This window comes from Mobula hypostoma, chromosome 6, assembly GCF_963921235.1.
Source record: "Mobula hypostoma chromosome 6, sMobHyp1.1, whole genome shotgun sequence".
Taxonomy (NCBI): domain Eukaryota; kingdom Metazoa; phylum Chordata; class Chondrichthyes; order Myliobatiformes; family Myliobatidae; genus Mobula; species Mobula hypostoma.
The window spans coordinates 34,683,181-34,700,431 of record NC_086102.1 but is presented as its reverse complement, the minus strand read 5'-3'; the positions used below and the strand labels follow the sequence as shown (position 1 = coordinate 34,700,431).

At 41.0% G+C, this 17,251-nt stretch overlaps 1 protein-coding gene across 6 annotated transcripts in view; it reads left to right on the top strand.

Annotated features, from left to right (window-relative positions):
* The window catches only part of senp7 (SUMO specific peptidase 7), a 119,487-nt gene that overhangs the window by 10,121 nt on the left and 92,115 nt on the right, over positions 1-17,251 (top strand). For all 6 annotated transcript variants that reach the window (XM_063050555.1, XM_063050556.1, XM_063050554.1 and 3 more), the window contains exon 3: positions 10,135-10,212. In XM_063050555.1, coding sequence (XP_062906625.1) covers positions 10,153-10,212 — 60 coding nt within the window. In that variant the 5' untranslated portion in view covers positions 10,135-10,152. The remainder of the gene's footprint in view (positions 1-10,134; positions 10,213-17,251) is intronic.

Genomic DNA, 17,251 nt, shown 5'->3' with positions numbered 1-17,251 from the left:
AGTGCCAGATGCTCACTCATTAGAATTTCCATAAGGTCTGCACATCAGCTGAGTTTTATTGTTTTGCAAACTATCTCTGAAAACTTATTTTTTTGAATGTTAGGAGTATTTTTAAAATATTCAAAGAATTATTTGTAAATTTCATGGAACCAATTTTTGTATGTAAAATTTTATATCTACATTAATATTTGTTTATGCTAAGTATTGTTTGGAAGCGAGGATAGGTGGAATAAAGACATTTTTTGACAGTTTGGTGCTCTTTATTGCATCCCATGTTGCATGATTTGCATTGTGATTTGAATCTTTAATCTCCCATTGATGGCTTATATGTACATTGCCGAACTGAGCACAATGTTGCTTTTGGAAATTGCCCGATGTGTTTTACAGCATAATGCAATTGTGAACAGTTATTGAAAAATGCATAATATCTTGGTTTACCATTCATGCTGAGGAGAGAAGCCAGTTCTTGATGTTCTGGCAGAAGAAATATTGGCATTCTCTGTTGTATTACCACAGTACATATTATGAAATAAATGCTCCTTTGGAATATCCAATTTAAATTTTCATATTTGACTTGGTTTCCAGGATAGAACATTTTCATAATGACTCATTCTCCTTTGGGATGAGTTAGAGATTTAAGGTATGCATTGGAAGGGGCTCATTTCTTTAAATTTAGAATTTTAAAACTGCTAACACTGCAAGTGGGGAGGATCTCGCAGGTAGCTTATACCCAAAATAATCTCACATTGAAATAATAGTGATTGCAGAAGCGAGCAGAGGATGACCTGTTCCTTTTGCTTTATGCTGAGGAATGGTAGCATGGTAACTTGCCTCTGGAGGGATTGTAGTATCTATGGGAATCATGTACTATGTATGAAATAACTTTCTTTTCCTATTGAATCGAATCAACCATGAAAGTATAATTTGCTCACCTAGTTTGATGTCAAAACATGTTTCTTGCATTGAAACATGTTTTTCCCACAACTATACACCAGTCATGGCCCAGTATCTCTCGTCAGTGTGTATGCCCCTACCTGGAACTTCACCTTTGAGGCAAAAGACATGTTCTACGACAAATTAGAAGCTGTTATCAGGAATATTCCCAGTGATGAGCACCTCGTTCTCCTTGGTGATTTCAACTTCAGAGTGGGAACTGATAACGATTCCTGGCCATCTTGTCTTGGCCACTTTGGAATTGGCAAAATAAATGACAATCGACAACGTCTCCTGGAGTTCTGCTCCTATCATGGACTGTGTGTAACTAACTCCTACTTTCAGACGAAGTCGCAGTACAAGGTCTCATGGCGACATCCACGGTCTAAATACTAGCGCCAACTAGACATGATCATCACCAGGCGCTCTTTCATCAACTCTGTACTAATTACCCGCTCATACCACAGTGCAGACTGCGATACGGATCATGCTTTAGTATGCTGCAAGATCAAACTACGTCTGAAGGAAATCCACCTCTCCAAGCATGTTGGAAAACCTCGCATCAACACAACAGAGATGAAACAGTCAGAAAAGGTTGACCAGTTTGCCAAGTCAGTACACGGCACTATGACTACCTCTTCACAAGGAGATACTACAACAGAACAATGGTCATACCTTCGTGACACCATCCACTAATCAGCACTCTCTATCATTGGAAGAAAGACCCACAAAGAGCAGTGACTGGTTTGAGGCTAAGTCCAACATCGTGACTCCTGCCATCGAAGCCAAGCGTGCAGCTCTCACAGAGTACAAGTGCTCACCATCCGACCAAACACTCCAGGCACTTCGAGCTGCTAGAAGCAAAGTGCAACAGACTGCAAGGCAGTGCGCAAATGAGTACTAGCTCCAGCTCAGTGAGGACGTTCAGACAGCAGCTGTGACAGGCAACATCAGATCGATGTACGATGACACCAAGAAGGCCCTTGGCCCATCACAGAGCAAGACAGCACCCCTGAAGTCATCCAGCAGTGAAATAATCACCGATAAAAGCAAGCACATGGAACGCTGGGTAGAACACTACTCTGAGCTTTACTCGAGGGAAAATGTTGTTGTTAGCTCAGCCATTGATGCAATCTATTGTCTACCAGTCATGGATGAACTCGACTCCGAACCAACCATTGAGGACCTCAGCAAGGCAATTGACAGTCTGGCCCCAGGGAAAGCTCCTGGCTATGATGGGATTCCTCCAGACCTAATCAAGCACTGCAAGAGCTCACTCCTCCAACCTCCAACCTTCCTCCATCAGTGCTGGAAGAAAGGAGCTGTACCACAAGATATGCGCGACTCCAAAATTGTCACTTTGTACAAGAACAAGCATGATAGGAGTGACTGCAACAACTACAGGGGTATCTCCCTCTTGAGTATTGTTGGCAAAGTCTTTGCTCGTGTAACTCTGGCAAGTCTACAAACTCTGGCAGAATGGGTTTACTCTTAGTCCCAACGTGGTTTTCGTACAAGGAGGTCAACTGTTGACATGATTTTCTCACTCCGTCATCTCCAGGAGAAGTACAGGGAACAACAGAAACCCCTCTATGTTGCTTTCATGGACTTGACCAAGGCTTTCAACGTCAGCTGGGATGGGCTCTTTCAGATTCTCCTCAAGGTCGGCTGTCCCCCCAAATCTCCAAAGTATCATCAAGTCATTCCATGACGACATGAGTGCTGCTGTTCAGTACAATGGCAGCTCATCAGAACCCTTCACTACTCGTAGTGGAGCCAAACAAGGATGCGTGTTGGTCCCGACATTATTCGGCATCTTCTTCTCTCTGCTATTGAAGCATGCATTTGGGATGTCAACAGAAGGCATCTACATGCACACCAGGTCGATGGGCGGCTGTTCAAACCTGCACGCCTGAGAGGAAGAACAAAGGTGCGAAAGATCTTAATATGTGACATGCTCTTTGCCAATGACAGTGCTATAATCTCGCACACCAAACAGCAACTACAAACTCTCATGGATCGCTTCTCTAAGGCATGCAAGGACTTCAAGCTTACCATCAGCCTAAAGAAAACAAATGTCCTTGCCCAGAATGTAGTGGAGGCACCAGTCATTACCATTAACAATTACGATCTAGAAGTGGTCCACGAGTTCGCATACTTGGCGTCGACCATTAGTGACACTCTCTCCCTGGACGCTGAAGTCAATAGGCGTATCGGCAAAGCAGCAATTGATCCTTGCTCGACTCTCCTCGCGGGTCTGGGAGAATCCGAAACTAGCTACAAAGACCAAGACTGCTGTGTACAATGCATGCGTTATCGGCACCCTCCTGTATGGTAGTGAGACTTGGACCATCTACTCCAAGCAGGAGAGGAAACTCAATAGTTTTCACCTGCTCAGCCTTTGTCTCTCCAGGTGATGCCGAGGATGCGGCAAAGTCCTAAACTCTGAGGTCCTCTCCTGCACTGGACTTCCCACAATGTTCACACTTTTAAGACAATGCAGACTGCGTTGGCTGGGCCACGTCCATCGTATGAAGGATGGTAGACTGCCAAAGGACATCCTCTACGGAGAATTAGCAACAGGCAAGAGGAATGTTGGTAGACCCCAGCTTCACTTCAAGGACCTCTGCAAGCACAACATGAAAGCTTTAAAAATCAACACAGAGTGCTGGGAGGATACAGCAGATGACCGCAACAAATGGCGAGGTACCCTTCAGCAACACCTACAGCAAGGTGAAAGAATGATCCTGAGTTAGTCTGAGGAGCAGAGAGCTAAACGGAGAGCACAGTTGGACAGCGGACAACAATTCCACGACGCCCTACACATGCAGCAACTGTGGCAGAGCCTGCTGTTCTAGCCAGTCAATAGCCAGTCGACGCTGCTCGACAAACCAGTGATTACCAGAAGCGCAGTGCCCATGGTCAACCACGACCGACGGAGGCCACACACACACCCTCCCATTGAATTTCATATTTCTTCTTGTACTGGAAGGTGTTCTGTTGCACATTTCTTTTGGACAATTGTATTTATAGTTTTATGCGATAATCTTGGTCTTCGATAAAGTTTTCTTATGGTATCTTCTGAGCTCGACCTCCTTATGGTACTTTTATTTAGAAAACTTTTTGTTAACATTAATCTATATGTTAAATGGACAATGATTTTGGGATTTTCAGTTTTGACAGTGAACTCTGTTGTATGCTTAACAGATTTGGAAGCAAATTTACACCTTTCATAGATTTCCTGTACATACAAGCAAGTTACCATAATATTATTACGTTCAAAAGACCTATTACCTATGCATGTTCATTCCTATGAATGGCAGAAGTAGTTTCAAGTTCCAGTTTAATTGTCATGCAACCATACATGAATACCCATGATTATAAGCAAACGAAACAGTATTACTCCGGGACCAAGGTACAAAACACAGTACCAACAGTTACACACAGTACAAGATATTAGTGAAATACAGTCGCACAAAAATATAGTCCAAGACCCTGAGTCCATGAATGTTACAGCAGTCCACAGTGGAACACAACATAGCCTGTCCTCTGTCAAGTGAGCAGAGGGCCGCAGTGTGCGTGTGCACAAGCGCACACACTCTCTGTCCCTCTCCCTCTGTGTCCCTGTTTCTGTCCCTCTCATGCCATTCATTACAACATTATGGAAGGTATGGTTAACATTGTGACGGGATCCTGAATTACCCCTATAAACTGTGCTTGATTACCCCTATGAACTGTGCTTTTGAGAGAGAGAGAGAGAGAGGTGCTCAACAACAGACACCTTGTTCAAAAGAGAAAGACAGAGTTATTTAACACCGACATCTTGGTTTTAAGAGAGAGAGATGAAGACTGCTTGGAGATGGTGTTATGATTTTTTGGCAGTTTGTTTATACTTTCTCCAAGGACATTGCCTGCTTGTACATTCTTACACAGACAAAGAAAGGAGGAGTTATTTGAATGACAGTTGGTACTCAGTACGGTGAGTTAAATAGGAGGTCAGATGATAGACCTGCAGCACATGTTTTTGGACACTGAATGAGCTTTGTTGTGCCCACAGAAAAAGTGGTTTTTGGAGGATCGATCAGGCAGATCAATCAGTGGCTCTTGCAGTGAGAAAAGGGAGTGACCGGTGGGGAGTTGTCCATGTTTCCAACCCTTGCCTGGGTTGATGATTCCATCACAGAAGAACGGTCTCCTTTGTTGAAGTCACAGTCGGTGACTTTTAAAGGATTTCGGAGGACAATGGGAAGATCGACAGCGTCAGCTCATCTGAAGACTCAAATCCCTCCCTCTCTCTCTCTCTCCCTCCATCACTACTCAACTAAATACCATGAACTGAACTGAACTTTACTCATTATCATAAGACTATCTATTTACCCCTAGACTTGAAGAAGCTTGGTTTTCCTATATATTCCACACTTATACATAATCATTGCTAACCTGTTTGATTTATCTGCATTTATATTACTGTATTGCGTAGTTACTAATAAACATCATTAGTTAATAGCGGTACCGGACTCCAAAGTGTTTTCTATTTCTGCTGGTTCTTTAACCCGTCACGGGGTATGTGACAAAATAGTTTAAAAAAAATCTTCCACTTGGGATGTATCTAAAAATGGAATTTGTCTTTTACCTGGTGATGGAATGTAGTTCCACCTTGAGTACTGTTGCATTCAAATTTGTTGTTTAGTACATGGTCGGTGAATGTTGACTCCATGACAACTGAGGATTATTCAGAGTCATAGTCATGGAATACTATGGCACAGAAGCAGGCCCTTGGGCTCAGCCAGTCTTTGTCAAACTGATATTCTGCCTAGTCCCATTGACTTGCACCTGAACCATAACCCTTCATACCCCTCTCATCCACGTACTTATCCAAACTTCTCTTAAATGTTGCCATCAAACCCGCATCCACCACTTCCGCTGGCAGCTCATTACATATTTGCACCCCATCTCTGAGTGAAGAGTTTCCCCTTCGGGTTTTCTTTAAATATTTAATTCTAGTCTCATCCAACTTCAGTGGGAAAAGCCTTCCTATACCCCATTATTTTACCAAATTTCCCCTCATCCTCTTGCGTTCTAGGAAATAAAATCCTAACTTATTCAACCTCTCCTTATGAGACATGTTCTCAAGTCATGCCGCATCCTTGTAAATTTTCTCTGTTCTTTTTTCAGTCTTATTTATATTTTTCCTGTAGGTCGTCGTCATCATCATCATCATCATCATCATCATCATCATCGTCAGGGGCCATGCCCAGTTTGAGCTTTGACTGCCATGGCCCACACACTCCTGTTTTGGGTCAAGTGGATCAATTCATTGGTATTCATTTCCAGTTCTCTGGCTGCTGTCTCCATCATCTTTTGTCTTTTCCTTCCTTTTGCTTTCTTCCCTTCAATCTTGCCCATAATTACTGTGCATTCTAACTCCTCTTTCCTAATCACATGTCCAATGAAGTTACATTGCCTTTTCATGATCTCATACATTATTTCTTTTTGTACTTGCTCTGTTCATGACATCCTCATTAGATATTTGTTTCGTCCATGATATTCTTTGCATCCTCCTCAAAAACCACATCTCTGCTGCTTCAGTTCATTTCCTCATGTTACTAGATATTGTCCAACATTCTGATCCATATAACATAACTGGATAAATGTAACATTTCAGTACACTGAGGCGGGTTGTCATGCCTCGTTTAGTGTTGGTATACTCTTCATTCTCATAAAGGTGTCTTTTGCCATCCCTGTTCTTCTTTTGATGTCCATGTCGCATCTGCCATCTGATCACCCAGCTTCCTAAGTAGCAAAAGTTCTGTACTTGTTTTATGTCTTCCCCGTTTATTTTCAGCCTGCAGATGGGATTCTCCTTTTTGGATATCACCATACATTGTCTTTTTGCAATTGATAGACCCATTTTTGCACTTTCTTCAACAACTATATCAATTAAGTTTTGTAGTTCTTCCTCTGTACTTGCAATTCACACAGTGTCATCCACATATCTGAAATTATTGATGTTTTCACCACCAACTTTGATTCCCAAGATGTCTCTTATTTTTTGTAATATTGTTTCACTGTACACATTAAACAAATCAGGGGAGAAAACACACCCTTGTCTAACGCCTCTCTTGATTTTCGTTGGTAGGTGACCATAATTGGACACGGTATAGACATCACTAACATCTTATACAACTTCAGTATTCCAACTCCTACTGATTTATGAAGATCAGTGTGTCAAAAGCTCTCTTTATAACCCTTTCTATCTGTGATGGTACTTTCTAGATTTATAGGTCTGTAATCCCAGATCCCTCTGTTCTACCATACCCCTCAGTGCTCTACCATTTGATGTGTAAGTCCTACCCTGGTTAGTTCTGCCTAGTGCAACACCCCATACTTGTATGCATTAAATTCCATCTGCAATTTTTTAGCCAATTTTTCCAGCTGGTCCAGACCCCAGTGCAATCTTTGATAGCTGCCTTTGCTGTCCACTTTGCCTCTGATCTTCAAATTCAAATTTGTCACCTGACTGTACATACATACAACTAAATGAAACATTGTTCCTCCAGAACGTGGTGCACCAACATTACATACATCGTATACAGAGCATATGATCTTACTGTCATCTGGAAATTTGCTTACCCAGTTTACCACATTATTGTCCAAATATTAACTTAAATAACAAACAACAGATCTAGCGCTGATCCCTGTGACACAACAGTAGTCGCAGGCCCCCAGAGAGGCAACAATCTACTATAACGTTGCTACACCCATGAAGCTGATTGCTACATAATTATCTTGAAATAAATCTCTCCTCCATAATAATAATCTTGAAATTTATCATTTTGATGGGCAACACACACAAAATGCTGGAGGATCTCAGCAGGCCAGGCAGCATCTATGAAAAAGAATACAGTTGATGTTTTGGGCCAAGACCCTTCGGCAAGACTGGAGAAAAAGAGATGAGGCGAAGATTTAAAAGGTTGGGGGGGGAGTGGAAGAAGAAACACATGGTGATGGGTGAAACTGGGAGGGGAGGGATAAAGTAAAGAGCTGGACAGTTGATGAGTGAAAGAGATACAAGGCTAGAGAAGGGGGAGTCTGATAGGAGAGGACAGAGGGTTATGGAAGAAAGAGAAGGAGTTAGGAGCACCAGAGGGAGTGAATGGGCAGGCAAGGAGATGAGGTAAGAGAGGGAAAAGGGGATGGGGAATGGTGAAGGGGGAGGAGGTGGCTGTAACCGGAAGTTCGAGAAATTGATGTTCATGCCATCACGTTGGAGGCTATTCAGGTGGAATATAAAGTGTTGTTCCTCCAACCTGAGTGTGGCCTCATCGTGACAGTAGAGGAGGCCATGGATTGACATATTGGAATAGGAAGTGGAATTAAAATGGGTGGCCACTGGGAGATCCCACTTCTGGTGACAAAGCGCAGGTGTTTGGTGGAGTGGTTTCCCAGTCTACATCAGGTCTATACAGGAGACCACACCGAGGGCACTGGACACAGTATATGACCTCAACAGACTCGCAGGTGAAAAATCACCTCACCTGGAAGGACTGTTTGGAGCCCTGAATGGTAGTGAGGAGGTGTAGGGGCAGGTGTAGCACTTGTTCCACTTGCAAGGATAAGTGCTAAGAGAGAGAGAGAGATCAGTGGAGAGGGACAAATGGACAAGGGAGTTACGTAGGGAGCAATCCCTGCGGAAAGTTGGGGGTTGGGAAAGATGTGCTTGGTGGTGGGATCCTGTTGAAGATAGCGGAAGTTGCAGAGAATTATGTGCTGAACGTGGAGGCTGGTGGGGTCGTAGGTGAGGAGAAGAGGAAACCTATTCCTGGTAGGATGGCAGGAGGTTGAGGTGAGAGCAGACCCCACCTTTTAAATCTACTCATCTTTTTTCCTCCAGTCCTGCCAAAGGGTCTCAGCCTAAAACATCGACTGTACTTTTTTCCATAGATGCTGCCTGGCCTGCTGAGTTCCTCCAGCATTTTGTGTGTGTTGGTTTGACTTGCAGCATCTGCAGATTTTCTCTTGTTCACGTTGATATGCCCTGGATAACACAGATTAAGGAACTCAAGATCGAATGTCTCCTTTCTCTCTGGTTCATCTAGGATGTTGATTTGTGGAGTATCATACTTCTAAAGATGGGGGGGTCGTGGAGTCTTGGGTGGTACTGTACCTATGCTAACTCTTTTTTTATCATGTACTTATACCCCCCAATCTGTTTGTATTGCAAATTTTTATAGTCTCATTCCATTTAAATAATTATTTGCTCTTTCATTCTTCCTTCCAATGTGGATCACCTCACATTTTCCCACATTATCCTCCATCTAATGACTTCTTTCCATTTCACTTGCCCAGCCTACCATCCCTTTGTAGGCACTCGTGAGCCCACAAATCTTTGATTCATTAGCAAATGTGACTCTTTCCACCCGACCAATAATATACAAGACCCAGCAATGATTCCTTTGGCATCATACTTCTTTCTGATTGCCAGTCTAAAAATGACCTATTTATCTCATCTTTATTTTTGTTGATTAACGACCAGCCCATCAACACAAATGTATAGGTTATTCACATATTTTCTCCTTTGGATTCTTTTTAGTAATTCTTAATTAGTTTAAAAAAAAATCCAGCTTCTGTAAGGCAATTAATTAAATTTTGAAAAGGCATTTCTCTATTTGCTGCTGTATTCTATTTCTGTTTGCTCTGTTTTCTCTTTGGAGTTATAAGCCTTAATTGTGTAGCATTGTTCTCATTGTCAGGACCCTTGGTAATGCCTTCAATGAATTTGATTAACCTAATTTGATTAGTTCATTCGTTTTTTAAAAAATGCTCTTTGATATAGATACAATAGTAAATTTCTTCTATTAAGCACTATACACTCCTGTTACAGAGGACATTTTGTACAAAGAATATTTTCAAAGTAGTTGTGTTATAAAATTGAAGTTAGAAACTTGCATTTTTAGAATAGAATTAAACTGAATGGAAGCAGCATTATTAAATATCCAGCATTAAACAAGAGATTTTTTTTTGTCTACAGATTGATTTTCTACTGGGAGTTCCTTTCATGATTCCTAAGCTTTATTTCTAGCGAAATAATTGGGGACTATTCTCATTGTGATGTTTTCACTAACAATTACTGACAGCAGAGTTTTCAGATTCTTTTGTTTAACATTCACACATTTATGAGAATTCTCTTTGTAACAACAGGGATTCTGCATCTACCCTATGGATAGGCAGAGGGTCTCAACTCAATCCACTGGTCCGGACTGTCCAGGGACATTACAGGTACTCATTACAGCTTTATTTATTATTAGTTCTGTAATTTAGTGTGTTCAGTTATTTATTCTTATACTGTCTATATTGTATTTGTTGGCGAGGGTCGTAAATGTCATATGTTTGTGATTAACTATAATTCCAGGACAGAGCATAGTTCCAGTTACCTCCAACTAAATTTTAAATTATAGTTGATATTTGTAACCAACTGTTTGTTTCCACAACGCTTCTTGTTTTGACAATATCCAATTGGGACAAGTTGGTCTGGAATTTCTGCTAGATTGTACTTGGGTGGTTTTCAATGCAATTTTTCCAATATCAACCTACCCAAAATATCGATGCAACCAGTGTAAGCTCTTACGTCAGAATGCTGTTCATTGACTTTAGTTCGGCATTCAATACTGTGATCCCCTCCAAGCTGGTCGCCAAACTTCGTCAGTTTGGTATCAGCTCATCCCTCTGCAACTGGACCTTGGACTTTCTGACTAACAGACCCCAATCAATTAAGTTAGACAACCTCTCCTCCTCCACCCTCACCCTGAACACCGGTGTGCCTCAAGGCTGTGTGCTGAGCCCTCTTCTGTACTCCCTTTTCACCTATGACTGCGTACCTGTACATGGTTCTAACTCCATAATCAAGTTCGCAGACGACACCACGGTGGTTGGCCTGATCAGAGGGGCGTGGTGTGCCGACAACAACCTGGCCCTTAACACACAGAAGACCAAGGAGCTCATTGTGGACCTCAGGCATGCTAGGGGGCATGCTAGGAGTCACGCTTACACCCCCGTCTACATCAACAGAGCTGTAGTGGAGTGTGTATCAAGCTTCAGATTCCTTGGTGTCCACATTTCCAAGGATCTCACCTGGTCCCTGAACTCCTCCATCCTGATCAAAAAGGCGCAACAGCGCCTTCATTTCCTGCGGAGCATCAAGAAATCTCACCTCTGTCCCAGGATATTGACGGACTTTTACCGCTGTACCATTGGGAGCATACTCGCCAACTGCATCTCAGCGCAATTGTCCTGTATTGGACCACAAAGCACTCCAGCGGGTGGTGAAAACTGCCCAGCGGATTATTGGCACCCAATTGCCCACCACTGAGAACATCTACCTTAAACACTGCCTGGGCAAGGCAAAAGCATTATCAAGGATGCATCTCACCCTAACCATGGACTTTCTACTCTCCTCCCATCCCGTAGGTGCTACCGGAGGCTCCGCTCCTGCACCAGCAGGCTCAGAAAGAGCTTCTTCCCTGAGGCTGTGACCCTGCTGAACCTCACATCACAGTGCTAAGCAGTAACAAAATGAAGCCACACTCAGGTTGGAGGAACAGCACCTTATATTCCGTCTGGGTAGTCTCCAACCTGTTGGCATGAATATTGACTTCTCTAACTCCAGTTAATGCCCCTCCTCCCCTTCATACCCCATCCCTTATTTGTTTATTTAATATATTTTTTATTCTCTCTTCCCCCCCCCCTCTTTTTTGTCCCTCTCACTATAACTCCTTGCCTGGTCTCCACCCTCCAGGCTCCCCCCTCCCCCCCCTTGAGGGGGAGGAGAAGGTGAGAAGAGAGGAGGAGAAGATGGCGGCGAGACGCAGCGCGCGCGGCCGCTCTGAAATGATATCGTATTTGTTAAGTAGGGGCCATGCACAATCCTGATTTGATGGAGGCAGATGTGAGAAGCACGGAGAAACTTCTGAAATGCCCGCTTCACTGCCACTGGTACTGTCTGATCGAGAACCTCTGGAGGGGAAGGCCCCAAATCCTCTGCTTTGCCTATTGCCTGTTGCCGGGGCCGGGGTCGAAGTGCTCGGCAGAGGTGGTGCTCAGTGTCGGAGGCTCGAAGTTTTTGGACGGACTCAAGAGTTGGCTGTGGTCGGGTGCTTCCAGGATGCTACATCGGCAAGTTTGCAGCGCTGGAAGCTCATGGCAGGGAGAGTTTTTCTTCCTTCTACCGTGTGCGTGAGATGATGGGACTTTTGAGAGACTTTGAGACTTTTTTTAACGGTGCCCATGGTCTGTTCCTTATCAAATTACGGTATTACTTTGCACTGTTGTAACTATATGTTATATTTATGTGGTTTTTGTCAGTTTTTTTAGTCTTGGTTTGTCTTGTGTTTCTGTGATATTCTGGGGGAACATTGTATCATTTCTTAATGCATGCATTACTAAATGACAGTAAAAGAGGACTGCATGTCCTCATAATCTAATCTCTCTCTCCCCAGGCTTCCCGTCCCATGATCCTCTCCCTTCTCCAGTCTGGTATCCCTTTTGCCAATCAACTTTCCAGCTCTTAGCTCCATCCCTCCCCCTCCTGTCTTCTCCTATCATTTCGGATCTTCCCCTCCCCCTCCTACTTTCAAATCTCTTACTATCTCTTCTTTCATTTAGTCCTGACAAAGGGTCCCGGCCGGAAATATCGACTGTACCTCTTCCCTTAGATGCTGCCTGGCCTGCTGTGTTCACCAGTATTTTTTGTGTTTTGCTTGTACTGTCTCAGTACTTCTTTATTTGTGTGCTGTAGTACTCTTTATTTGCAATTAATTTGTAAATAGCACTATTCTTTGCATTTCTGGTTAGATGCTAACTGCATTTCATTGGCTTTGTATCTGTACCCGGCACAATGACAATAAAGTTGAATCTAATCTAAATCTACCAAATTATACAGCAGTAAATGAAACATTGTGTTAGAAATTAGTTTCACTGATTGAACAATTTGCCTTTTATGGACTGTTGAAGAGATTGAAAATTAAGCTTATTTTAGGCACAATGACTATGATACCTTCTTAATTTGTCATTGAAATTTACAAATGAAATCATTTAAGATGGGTTACTCTTGGTGGACATGATACAGATTCAGTGTGTTCTACTTGTGATAAATGTATTGCCATATGTCCAATAAAATTGCTTCACTTTTACATGCAATAATTGTAATTCTTTCAAATTCAGGCCTTTAGTGTTGCTAAAAGATCTTGTTTTGAAAATTTTGTTTTGTTTAATGTGTTTTTTATTGTAAATTAGATTTTAAACTGCCTTGACTGTATATTGACTATCAGCTGTAAAATAGGAATAATACTACTTTCTCCTCAGCTGTGTTCAATAGACAAGTGCTGAGTGAGTGCTGATGTTTACTGAGAAATAGGAAAAATTAGTGAGGTACAATGGAAGTCTGAGGTCAGGGAAGAGAGGACTTCCTAAGAACAGAACAATATCAGTTAAGTGGAGAGCAGTAAGGGGAAAAACCTGTTTTCTGAGTTGGATGCATTATGGATAAGTACTAAGAATGTATGGCATCATGATTATCTTGTGGGTCAAAAGAGTTTCACATTAAAAGATGAGATAAATCTAATTTATGCATTGTGTTAATAAGGCAGAGTGTCTGCTGGAGATGGTCTGTAAATGCAATTGTTGCTTACACTTTAGTAAACTGGTATTTCTGCAAAAGCATTGTGTATCTGATCACTTGATGTTTGAGAAATAAACATCTTGAATTAATGTTACATTTTTTATTGATGTCCAAAGACATGAACAGAAATAAACCATGCTGTTTTAACGTAAAGAACACAAGAACTAACAGGAGAAAGCCACTGGCCCTTTGAACCTGTGCTGGTTGATCTTGCAATTTTGTACAATTTCCCCACCTATTGCCATATCCCTTGCTTCGCTTAATATTGAGAAATCTACCATCGTCTTTTGAATGGAATCAATAGCCCTGTAGGTTAGAGAATCCAGAAAAGGGTTCTCAGGAAAGGGTCTCACCTCATTTGTAAGAAGTTTACCATGCATTCAGGGACTGTGATATCTACATTTTTCAGTCAGGGGAAATGTCCTCCCTGCATCCAGCCTGTCAAGACCTGTAAGAATTGTGTGATGTTTTAAGGACATGTGCCATTCAAATTGTGAATTTGTCCTTGATGGGTTGAATTCTATTTTTATGTATGGTAGACTCCAGAGACAGCTATTACTCGTGGTGTTTGTCTAAATTGAATCCTTAAGGTACTAATGCCATAATCCTCTTAATAGTGTTTCAATCCGGGTGCAAGTAGTTGAGGAAAAATGTAAAAAGTTTCATGGATTTGTCTTCTAAAATATCTTTCAGAGCATTCCGATAAAATATCTTCAGATTATTCTATTTTAGTTATGGCACATTGTTTTATGGCAAGAAATGAATAGAATATGTTCAATTCATTTGCAATTGAAATTTAAAATTTTCCAAATATCATTATTGCTTTATTGAAGTGTAGGCATGATGCGCGCTTGCAAAAGATTCAATTAAAGAAATCTTTATTGGTGAATGCTGCCTTGATTAAGAGGGCAGTATCATAATGTTATGGTACGTGACTAGAGCATTTAGTAATCTTATTGAGAAATCTCAATAACATTTGAGGAACTGTTAAATAATCTGCCATTTTAAAAATATCTTTCTTTTTCAATCTTTTTATTAATTTCATAAAATAGAAACAAAACATAGTAATAATACAAATAGTAGGAGATAAATTGTTACACTTAAAATAAGTAATTGTAAGACCCAAAAAGAATAAAGGAGGTTATGCAAAAAGAAAGACAAATCGCCATTTTACACAGAAACCAAAAATAGGAGACATACAACTAAAAATGATCGTCAGATCAAATGTTAATAGTAATAACGAAAAACAAAAAGTTAAAGAAAAAATTAACTAAAAGAAAATGATGTTATTCACAAGAAATAAGTATTCTATATAGTTTATAGAATAATAACTATAGTAGTAAGCAGAGAACAAAAATCTTGAGCTTATAAAAAACCTTCATCGTACAGTGGTCGAAGGTTTATTTTTAAAGAAAAACACCAGAGAAAAAAGCTGGTGTAAGGGAGGATGTCTGTGTCAGATGGGTAATTATCATCCAAAAAGCTTCAAGCAGCGGTTATGGAATGGAAGACACGACGGGATCCATTTTAACAATATCAAGCACCAGAAATAGTTGAAATTACAAAGTTGCTCCAAATCCCATCATGTTGTCTAATAAAGATGTGGAAAAAGCTTTTGTCAATGCCTGATATATGATGTGATACCAAACGAAAATCAATTAAACTTTCTAATTGCCATATCCTTTTATCAAACCATAATATTGAAAAATTAAAACAGTCAAGGCTGGCCATCCTTCAGCTGGGACATTGGATTTAGACACAACAAGGACTCAACTAGTCTACTTCACAAATATGACACCTTGTGAGTTCAGTATTGATTTTGGACCCTATGAAGTCCTGTGTATCAGATCGAGGAGTAAATGATCATCACCTGATTACTACCAACCATTTACCATAGCCATGTTGAACATTACCTGGAAGACCATTCAGCACTATTTGGTATAGTGTGCTCTGGAAGGGGGACCTCAGTAATCAATTGCCAACTGTAGCTCAACCGGACCATCACCAACTTGATATCCCTTTTCAACAGTATGTGTCAGAATGGGTTTGTGGCAAATGATGACAACCAACTCACTGTAAGCTTTCTTAATCTTTTTGTTATACAGATTCACCTAGTCACCTAATAGAAGTGACACATCATCTGTTTTGTATTGAGAGCATATAAACCTAATTTGAAGTTGATATTGAAATTGGAATATCAAAAACTGCAGATGGTGGAATTTGAAATAAAAACATAAATGTTCAACAGACATCTATTATAGTGAAATAAGCGTGTGTGTGTGTGTCAGTAAAAAAGAGAAATAAGGCCCACAAATGTGTGAGTATGAGGAATGGCACCAGAGTAAAAATTTAAATAGGAGTAGACCAAAGTATAGTATTGTAGGTTTAGAATATGTGCAGTGATTAAGGTTGGTAAGCTTTAGGCACAAATACCTATATATGAGAACACTGAATGGTATTGATTGAAATACGCCAAAAAAAGTACAATACCAGACACTTAAGCGACATACACAAACTGTTGGAAGAGCTCAGCAGGTCGGGCAGCATCTAGGGAGGGAAATGAGCAGTTGATGTTTGAGACAGATTTTTCATCAGGGCTCTTGTGTTCCTGCAGCATTTTGTGTGTGTTGTTCTAGATTTCCAGCAGATGGTGGTGTTCCCATTTGCTTATGGCTGTTTTCTTTCTTGGGCAATGCTATCGGAGTAGCCTAACTGAGTAAATGCAGTGCATTTTCTAGATGGTATGTACTGCAGTCACTTGCACCACTGGTCACAGGCTTTTGATCACATAAACAATCTCCCTCTTTCACCCTCTTACCTCCTGTTCGCAAACCAATTTGAGACCCAAATTGCAAGATAGCTTTGGATTCCACGAATTCTAATAATCTGGACCAGTTTCCCACATGGGATGTTGTCAACCACTGCTCTCATTAATGTGCCTTGGTATCTCTTTGAAAAATTCAATCGAGTTGGTCAGTGATGATCTCCCAGCCAACAAAGTCATAGTTAAAATGTTTTTGATTAATCCCAGCCTTTCTAAGTGTAGATTAATTCCTATCCTCAGAATTTTTTTCCATTGACTTTCATACCTCTGATTTTACACTAAAGATTATTATTTTAAAGCTTGTGAGGTAAACAGTGAAAAGAATGGTATAAAAGGACATAGGCTAGCAGAATGTAAAATTAGAAATTTTAGCATGAAAAGAAGGCCATTCAGCCCACGTCTACACCACTCATCAGTGAAATGATTTAGGTCACTTGTTCATTCCATCAGTCTGTGTATGTTACTTTGTAGCAGTTGTTCCTCTTCAAGTGCTTGTCCACTGTAGGTACTACTTAAATATGATGATGGTTTCTGCCTACTGCATTCTTTCGAGTAGAGAAGTTTCAGACAGTCTGTACTCTTGGGTGTTTTTTTGCTTTAATGTTCTACTACTTCCCACCAATTAGCTGTATATTTAAGTTGTTGTCCACTCCTGTCTAGCAAAATAGATTATTTAAGTTCATTTATCTAGCTTCTGATTTTCTAACCTTCATTTTTATTTTTCCTTACTTTGCTTTGAACCTGTCTTTCCACTCTCCATCTCCAGCTTCCTCTGCGCTCTCTTCATTTCTTCCCTATAATGCAGTGCCTGGGACTGT